Consider the following 9,662-nt stretch of genomic DNA (forward strand, 5'->3'; position numbering starts at 1 on the left):
CCAGGCCAGGGTGGTCTTCTCTAGCGCAATTGGAAAGTTGGTGAGAGTTGAACCGGGGGTTACAACACAACTGAATCCCCTCCTGCCATTATTGACACTAGGGAACTCTTTAGAGATTATCGAGTTACGCAAGCGAGATGTACGAAAGTTTTAGTTCAGAGATGACATTTCAAGTCATATTGAAGCGGTTTGGTCCAATAATAAAATCCCAGACTAGGCCAAATTATGATGGTTCTTCTCCATCCAGTCCTCAACGATGCAACGCTACTCAGTCCTCCTGTGAACATGGAACGTACAGAGGATCATTGCCGTAAACCCGACACTCTTATGTATCACCATCATCATCATTATTATTAAAGAAATTTCTTGGCGACTCAATGAAACACCGAATATAGTCGGCAATAATGGTAATAAATAAAAATGCAAGTAGCAGTTGTGGGACCTTTTGGGTTCGTGCTGGTATGCGCATATATCACAATGGTCCTCTCCAGTCTCCACCACCAGAAAGTTAAATGAATCCAAAGTGGCATTAGTGCTTGCCAGCAAACCAGCAATCAACTTAGTAGTAACATATTGATCTCGTTTTGTGAGGAAACATGCTTAATCCAACAATGCACTGTACACTCGCGTCGTACTCGTATGTATGCCTATGGTTTCATTTTTAGGCGACGGACTCCTCCCATAGGTTCATTTGACCACTTAACTCTACTCAAAACTCTTCTTCTTGTTCGGTAAAAGGGCACTGGAAGTTAGTAAAAGGTCGATAATCTTGCTTAGCCTCTCCGTCCGACAAGAAGCAAAGCAAAAAGATCGGTAAAAAAAATTTTTTTTTTTTTGGTGGGGGTGGGGAAGAATTGCAGTTTTTGATCGAAGTTTTGAGTGTTACAGTTGGTACTTTGGCAGGAGTTAAATCTTGTGCTAAGTTAGCAAAAGATGTTATGATTAAACTAGTACTCCGTTCGTCTCATTCTGATAGGTTTAACAATTTACATTAAATAATAGCATTATAGAAAAGTCACAATTTAGTTATATTTTTCAATTGATAAGTGAACTGTAATATGAGATGGATGAAAAAGAAAAATAAATCTATCAAAATGGAACGAATTGAATAGTATGTATATTGAATGATCGTGTCAAAATCAATTGTACGCGTCGGCAGGCATTCAAATTCATTGTATCTACTTACCTTCTCCAAGTATACGTCCAATAAATTTTTTTTCTTTGTGGAATCGTGCTAAACTTTTAGATTGACAACCTGATGATTCTTTGGAATGGAAAAGTTAATATTAATTTTCTTTTAATCAAAGCCGTGGACGAGTATTAGTTGTAACGATTACGTGGTGGTAGAATTTTCATCCCCAGTCGGTGTACTTTTGATGTATGTGGGTCCTTGCACAAGGAGAATAGCCAAACAGAGTGAAATAATATGGGCTGGGTTGCATTTTACGAGACGAGCAGTTACTTTTAATGGGCTGGCCAGTTCAATGCTGTAGTGTAATACAGAACATTGAATGTGCTCTCAAGTTAGGCCCGTTCAGTGCTGCAATACCGAACTAATGGCCTAGGCTTTCATTTTACAAGTCGGGAAGCATATAGTGGGCTCACACCCGAGTAAAAAATTGTTGGGTAAGAGCTATCGCACATGCGTAGCTGTGTACAATCCAACCTGTCCTCGTCGACCCAAAATCCAAGTCAGTTGAATGACCCAACAAATAGGAAAGGGGGAAAAAATAAAGAAATATATATATATATATATATTTATATGTTGTCTTTGCCTTGTACAGTTATTTATTTGTTTCCGGCGGGAGGTCTTGCAGCTGCTCTCCTCTCCTACTGTTTGGGAACCAGCAGAAGCGTAGCTAGATCTTTATCCCCTCCGGTTCTAACCTAGAACCTCGAACTAGTATTAAATTTATCCAGGTGAATTTCTTTGTCTTAAAACTCTCTCTGGGTTCATGTTTATTGTCCCGAATTACTTCTATCTTTAGGGTTTCGAATTCGGACTCCGTGTCTAACGTGCCTTCTTATTGAAAATTCTTGTTTTGCCTCTTCTTTTAATTTTCGTTTTTGGCCGTGATTTAAAATTATTGTTGAACGTTATATTTGATTGTGTTATAGTTGCTCACTTACTTGTAAAAATCCCAAATTCTTTTGATGGATGAATTCTATGGGGTCTACCAATAGTATATCCTAGAGTGAAGAAAGGAAAGATTTCCATTCTTACACAAGTGGGTTCAAAGAGTGGCAGATTTTGTGAATCGTAGATCCTTGATTTATGAGCAATGTAGGTGTCGTGAGAAGTTGGGGCTTTCGGACCCATTACTAGTGAAAACAGGAGATGCTATTTTGACGTTGGCTTCTGAGTTACTAGATTAAATGACACAGAAGCATGAAAGGTACGGTATGTACTGATTTTACTGGAATCTTGATCTGGTGTCTTCCGGTGCATAGAGCAGTTTATAAGTTTCTTGACTTCACCTGTGATTAACCTTCCTTTTTCCTCTGTTATGTAGTGGACACGTTTTTGTCTTGCAAACATGTGATAATTGGTGCATGTTTTTTTTTTAAAATTCTTTATAATTTTTCTGTGTAGAGAGACTACACACTTTTCTTTGGCAACTTGCTGGGAGCATGTGCTTGTTTTCTGCTTCTTTATCATTTTTTCTGCATCGTTGTCTGGTGGAGAAAATAAACAGACTGCTTTGACAACATACCTTGCTTCTACAAGGAGCAACTCTTCTAGTTTATGTGTTGATTGTAACTTCATTTATCTGGTGTATGCAGGCTACTGTTGACTGCAATACACAGGAGTAACTGAACTGAATCATCAATTTTGCCGTCAGTTTCCCTCCAGCAGTTTCATGGTACTTCCATTGTCATGTGGCTGACTATGTGTATATCTAAGGGCCCTTAGTTCCTCTTTCAACTACATAAAAAGGGTGTAGTTTTATCTGGGTTGTGGATTCTCGGTGCAACTGCTGAATCAGGATTCCTTCATACATCCATTTAACTTGGGAAAATTTTTTGTTAGTCGTTTTTTACATGAACAATCCATTAAAGGATCAAAGTTGGAGCTTCCTAAAAATGGTTCCTTTGAGGACTCGGCTATCTATACTTTTTCTTTTTCAGGCATACATAAATGTTTTAGTAGTCTGGCTATCTAAGTTTCTAATGTGCTATTTTCTAAAGTGGTCTGTTTTGATCTTGATTTCTGATATTTTGTTTAACATTCTCTGCTGGTTGTTACTTTGATGCATTTATCATCTAAACTTGACGAACTTTAAATTGCTTCTGTCTGCTATAAAATTGAGAAGTACTGATTCAATTTCTGCTATTGATTTGGGAACTCTTCGGGGTATATGACTAATCAATGCTGAAGATTGGCTTATTGGTTCATGCAGCATTTTGCTCCTTACAGAATTGCTATGCTTGTGAATTGCAGGACCTTGGGCATAGTTTTGATGACAAGTGTGAAAGCAGACTTTACATTGGCAATCTCGACTTAAGGATAACTGAGTAATGAAATATTTTTGCACCTATCTCCTTTCTTAGATTTCCATACTCAGGATAGAATTTTGCTTACAACCTCTTGTTTTTCAGGGCAGCTCTTATTAAGATGTTCTCTCCATTTGGAAAGATAGTATCTGAAGACTTTCTGTGGCACACAAGAGGCCCTAAACGTGGAGAGCCACGTGGATATGCTTTCGTTCAGTTCAACACGAAAGAGGTAAGATTGATCATTCTCGTGTGTTTTTAATAGAAATACTCTATTTCTGTTTCTCAGTTCAGCACGGTCAGTATGTTCTCTCTCAGTACAATTCCTAATTTTTGCTTTTAAAGTGAGCATGCAGGAAGCTAAATTGGCCAAAGAGAAGATGCACGGGAAGTTGGTTTGTGGTCGGCCTTTGGTTGTTCGCCTTGCTAGTGAGAAATACTTGATGGATGCAGCAAGTAATTCACCTAATGCAATTGGGGACTCAAGCAAATCAAGCCTTGCTGGTAGCAGTTCAGGACAAGTGAATCGAAGTGCAAAAATAGCTGCAATAAAGAACAAATTGAAGGCCATGGAAGAGGAGGGCGGGAACCCAAAGAAACAGAAACAAGCCGATAGCATATCTTGCACGGAGTAGATGGAGAATCCTTCATCTGTTAAAAGATAATGGACAGAGAAATCTGATAATTCTGGCTAATTAATGTTTAAGCTCTTTGGGTTCCTTTTGAAGTCAACAATTGTAGGAGATGATGACAATATAGTTTTCTGGAGACAGGTAGAAATTTTGTTTTGTGGGTTAAGTTCTTCGGAAAGGTAGACAATATAGTCAACATTATATGGTTTGTATGTATTAACTTTTAGTACTGACAGGAATGTAACTCAGTATTGGAATTCCCTTTGTTTTACGCAATTCAGAGACTATGGCAAGTAACAACTAACAACTGACAATTGTCATCCGGTTGCTGACACTTTTTACATTCCTTTGTCATTTGTGAAGCACTGTCTCAATATTTCTACCCAAAGCCAAAGGAAACTTAAAAATTCTTTGCAGCTTTGTGGTTGGAATTTGGAAGTCTGGTTCTATGCTCATGGAAAGCTCCGACTCCCAAGTGTCAGGCCCCAAGGAATAAGGGATGTCGTTTAATGATGATTGCTGTGCGTTTTGGTGACTCAATGGCATAATGGCTTAAACGACGTAGTTAGACTAATTCAGTTAGTTAGGAGTTGCGATTAGTTAGTTAGTGAAGACAATAGAATTGTATAAGATTCCATTCCCTTTCTGTTACAGATTCATTGAAGCATAATATCAGAAATATTTTCTCTCTCTTCTCGGTTATTCTCTCTCGTCCTCTTCCCCTTTCTCTCAATTCTCTCTTCTTTTCCAAATTCTTCCCCAACTCTGCTACTGACCGTACTTCGCTCAGGAGCTCTTGCCTGACAATTGGTATCAGAGCAGCCGATCCTTGGCTGCTTGAGGCACCACCCATAGCTGAAAACACCAGGTATCGTTCTCTAGAAGAACAACTCAAGAAACAAGAAACTCGACTTTAGGAAGTAATGGAGACCATGGCCGCAGTTCAGACCTCTTGCCAGAATAGCTTGCAGCAGAAGTTCCAGGAGGAGCTGGGGCAAAATAACGCGAAGGTAGAGGTTATGGTAGGCAACTTGGACCAGAAGTTCAATAAGATGGAGATGAAACTCAATGCGCTACTAAAAGTGATGATGAAAGAAAAAGACATGCCGCAAACAGAAGCAAGCTCATCGGAACCACTCCTACCGACTCCTCCACCATATTTTAAGCTTATGACTTCCGCAGAAGAGCATGGAGCTCAACCTGAGGTTAGAGGTAAGACTTTTACCCCCAACCTGCCAAGACTTGAAATGCCTATGTTCGCATCTGGTAATCCTAGGGAATGGTTAAGGAAATGTCATAAATACTTTCTGAATTATCGAATACCTCAGAACCAAAGGGGTAGATATGGTAGAAATGTTCTTAGAGGGAAGAGCTGACAATTGGTTCCAGGGAGTGAGACTGGAAAAACCTAGGTTGACTTGGTCAGAATTTTGTGAACTATTATGTGAAAGGTTTGCGGGGAAGTGGTCACGTGATGTGGTTAAGGAATTTAACAAATTACAATAAAAATGGACAGTAGATGAGTATGAAGAGAAGTTTGAGGAATTGAAGACGCTCATGTTGATCAGAAATCCTAGACTGGACGAATGATACTTTATATCCAGTTTCATTAGTGGGTTAAAGGATGAGATTAAACCAATGGTCAAAATGTTCAAGCCACAGACTCTATCCAAGGCTTTTAAGGTTGCTGAACTGCAGGAGTGCTCACTGGAAACCTTGTCCAAGCAGCCTAAAACCTCAGGAAGGACTGCGATTGAACCTAAGTATGGAATGTATAGAAACCACAGTAATAGCCAAAACAATTCCAGCTCCTATAAGTTGCCAGCTATTGATCCTAATATCAGGAAGGGTGACACTAGATCCAGAGAAGTGAGTAAGATCTCAGCTGAAGAAATGCAGTATAGGCGTAAGCACAACTTATGTTATAGATGTGGGGATAAATTTGGAATAGGTTCTAACAGCTTCATACACTATCGATTGGCTAAATCTCTTCAACTTCCTTATCAGACAGTCAGACCTTTTACTGTAACCTTGGTAGATGGCACTGACATCACTAGTGGAACAATCTGTCCAGGTGTTAGATGGTTAATACAAACTATCAGTTTCAATTCGATCTGAAGATAATGGAGTTAGGGAATTGGGATATCATCTTAGGAGTTGACTGGATGTGTCAATTCAGTCCCATCACTTTTGATTTCCATGCACTCAGTATTGCTCTTAGCAGTAGGGGTGACTTATTACATCTCCAAGGTTTCATTAACCAGCATGTGATGGAACTAGTAAGGGGTAAGGATCTTAGGACATTTATACAAGAGAAGCAAATGAGCTGTGCCTCTCTGCAAGTGGACTTCCAGGGTGATCAAGAGAAGGATATTCCAGAACAAGTGGCTTCAGTTTTACAGCAGTACCCTCAGGTGTTTGCAACTCCTCAAGGACTGCCCCCTGAGAGGGAACTAGATCATCAGATTACCTTGAAACCAGGAGCAGAGCCATTCAAACTCAAACCTTACAGGTACCCTCACGCACACAAATCTGAGATTGAAAAACAGGTTGCTGAAATGCTTACAAATGGGATTGTTAAGTACAGTTGTAGTCCTTTTGCTTCTCTTGTGCTGTTGGTTAAGAAAAAGGACAATACTTGGAGATTATGTGTGGATTATATGAAGCTAAATGAGCTTACTGTCAAGGACAGGTTCCCTATCCCAAACATTGATGAACTGTTGAATGAACTACATGGGATAAAGTATATGTCTAAACTAGACCTCAGAACTGGATATCATTAGTTGAGAGTCAAGACAGCAGACATACATAAGACTGCTTTCCAGACACAACATGGCCATTTTAAGTTTTTTGTAATGCCATTTGGCCTCACTAATGCACCAGCTACCTTCCAATCTTTGATGAACAGAATATTTCAACCTTACATGAGGAAGTTCGTATTGGTTTTCTTTGATGACATTCTGGTTTACAGCCTTACACTAGAAGCACATGCACAGCACTTGAAGATTGTGTTGGGTATCTTAGTTGACAATCAGCTTTACTGCAAAAAGTTCAAATGCTCGTTTGCTCAGACTTCAATGGAGTATCTAGGACATATTATTTCTGAGACGGGAGTGAGTATGGACATGAGCAAGGTGGAATGTATCCAGTCATGGCCTACCCCTGGCACAGCTAAGGACTTGAGGAGATTTTTGGGGTTGACTGGATACTATAGAAGGTTTATTAAGGAATATGGGATCATCTGCAAACCATTAACTCAGTTGTTGAAGAATGATGGCTTTGTGTGGAGTCATAATGCTCAAATAGCATTTGAATATCTCAAAAGGGCTATGACTACTGCACCAGTTCTTAAAATGCCAAATTTTGAGCTTCCCTTTGTGATAGAAACTAATGCATGTGGTGTGAGTATTAGGGCAGTGTTAATGCAGCAGGGACACCCTTTAGCTTTTCTTAGCAAAGCCTTCTCTCCTCAGAACTTAGGGATGTCTGTTTTTGAGAAGGAGCTGATGGCCTTAGTGTTAGCAATGACTAAATGGAAGCATTACCTTGTTGGGCACCCCTTTATCGTCAAGACTGATCATCAGGCTCTTAAGTATTTGTTAGAGCAAAAACTTACCCACCATTTACAGCACAAGTGGCTTACCAAGTTACTTGGCCTGAACTATGAGATCCAGTATAAAAAAAGGGACTGAAAATGGGGTAGCTGATGCCTTGTCCAGGAGAAAGAGGGATGAAGAAAATGGGGAGCCAGAAGAAGGGAAACACTTTTGTGTCCTCTCAGCTGTGCAACCAGTGTGGATGAAGGAGCTAGTTGAGAGTTATGATGGTGATATTATGGCTCTAGATATCATGTCTAAATTGCTGCTAGACCCTAATGCTTGCTCAGGGTACCAGCTGGAGAAGGGATTGCTCAAATTCAAGAGAAAACTGTATGTAGGAATAGCTAATGGAATTAGGCACAGTTTGATCAAGGCTCTACACGATTCAGCTGTGGAGGACCATTCTGGTTAGAGAGCATGTCTACAACGGGTACAATCTCTATTCTATTGGCCAAGCATAAAAGGGGATGTTATACAATTTGGTCAAGCTTGTAATACTTGTCAGAGGAATAAGCATGAAAATGTCCCTTATCCAGGACTTCTGCAACCACTTCCAGTTCCTCAACAGGCATGGACACATCTGACTATGGACTTTATCGAGCAGCTGCCTCTATCTAATGGGTATGATACCATTCTAGTAGTGGTGGATCGCTTTACTAAGTATAGTCACTTCATGAAGCTGTCTCACCCTTATTCCGCACACCAGGTAGCTCAGTTGTTTCTTGATCAGGTGTATAAGTTGCATGGTCTACCTGAGTCCCTTACCTCTGACAGGGACAAAGTCTTCATTAGCAAATTCTGGCAAGAACTGTTTCGTGCCATGGGAGTTGGGTTGCATTATAGTTCATCTTATCACTCTCAAACAAATAGTCAAAGTGAGAGGGTCAACCAGTGCCTTGAAAGCTACTTAAGGTGCATATGTAGTGAACATCCATCCCATTTGAGTATTTGGTTGTCTGCAGCTGAGCTGTGGTATAATACTAATTTTCACACAAGTCTGCAACTGACACCTTTTGAAGCCCTATATGGGTATAAACCATTGCATCTGCCTTTAGGACCCTTCCATGATAGTGTCATTCCTGCAGCCACTGATATGATACAGGAGAGACTCCAGGTTCTAGCAAACATCAAGGAAAATATGGCCAAGGCTCAGAATCGAATGAAACACTTCGCTGATCAAAATAGGACAGAGAGGTCCTTCCAAATAGGTGATTAGGTCTTCTTGAAACTGCAACCTTATAGGCAGCAAACAGTGGCCATCAGAAAGAGTTTAAAATTGTCTCCTAAGTACTATGAACCCTTCCAGATTATTGAGAGAATTGGCGCAGCAGCTTACAAGCTACAGCTTCCGGAGAGGGCCAGGGTTTATCCAGTTTTTCACATTTCTCTAATGAAGAGGAGGATTGGGGTAGGCCAAGGCACTGAATCTACCCTTCCTGAGTTTGATGCTTCTGACCAGTGCATTTTACAGCTGGAGAAGGTAGTGAAGAAGATGGTTGTTCTACGTAACTCTCAACTCGTCATTCAGTACTTGGTCAAATGGAATCATTTGCCAGAAACTGAAGCATCTTGGGAGGACAAAACGATCATTGATAAACAATTTCCTGATTTTTCAGCTCGAGGACAAGCTTAGTCCTTATCAGGGACGGAATGTCAGGCCCCAAGGAATAAGGGATGTCGTTTAATGATGATTGCTGTGCGTTTTGGTGACTCAATGGCATAATGGCTTAAACGACGTAGTTAGACTAATTCAGTTAGTTAGAAGTTGCGATTAGTTAGTTAGGGAAAACAACAGAATTGTATAAGATTCCATTCCCTTTCTGTTACAGATTCATTGAAGCATAATACCAGAAATATTTTCTCTATCTTCTCAGTTATTCTTTCTCGTCCTCTTCCATTTTCTCTCAATTCTCTCTTCTTCCCTAACTCTGCTACT

General features: G+C 40.1%; 1 protein-coding gene across 4 annotated transcripts; it reads left to right on the forward strand.

The window, feature by feature from the left end:
- The first annotated feature begins 1,762 nt into the window (after positions 1–1,762).
- LOC113730023 (uncharacterized) lies at positions 1,763–4,403 on the forward strand. Of its 4 annotated transcripts, none has more exons than XM_027254436.2 (5): positions 1,763–1,920; positions 2,785–2,864; positions 3,443–3,516; positions 3,601–3,727; positions 3,852–4,403. In XM_027254436.2, exons 2-5 carry the CDS (start codon positions 2,862–2,864, stop codon positions 4,128–4,130), a joined length of 483 nt encoding a protein of 160 aa, XP_027110237.1. In that variant the 5' UTR covers positions 1,763–1,920; positions 2,785–2,861; the 3' UTR covers positions 4,131–4,403. The 4 variants fall into 4 exon arrangements, with proteins under 4 accessions (XP_027110237.1, XP_027110238.1, XP_027110240.1 ...); XM_027254437.2 differs by having other exon boundaries at positions 3,606–3,727; XM_027254439.2 differs by lacking the exons at positions 1,763–1,920; positions 2,785–2,864 and having other exon boundaries at positions 3,497–3,516; positions 3,606–3,727; positions 3,841–4,403.
- The last annotated feature ends 5,259 nt before the right edge of the window (positions 4,404–9,662 follow it).

Source organism: Coffea arabica, chromosome 2e, assembly GCF_036785885.1.
Source record: "Coffea arabica cultivar ET-39 chromosome 2e, Coffea Arabica ET-39 HiFi, whole genome shotgun sequence".
Taxonomy (NCBI): domain Eukaryota; kingdom Viridiplantae; phylum Streptophyta; class Magnoliopsida; order Gentianales; family Rubiaceae; genus Coffea; species Coffea arabica.

Excerpts from the sequence above, each read along its gene's own strand:
- LOC113730023 (XM_027254436.2), top strand. Across the intron at positions 3,517-3,600 it reads CTCGACTTAAGGATAACTGA|GGCAGCTCTTATTAAGATGT; the intron begins GTAATGAAATAT and ends CTTGTTTTTCAG. Across the intron at positions 3,728-3,851 it reads TTCAGTTCAACACGAAAGAG|GAAGCTAAATTGGCCAAAGA; the intron begins GTAAGATTGATC and ends GTGAGCATGCAG.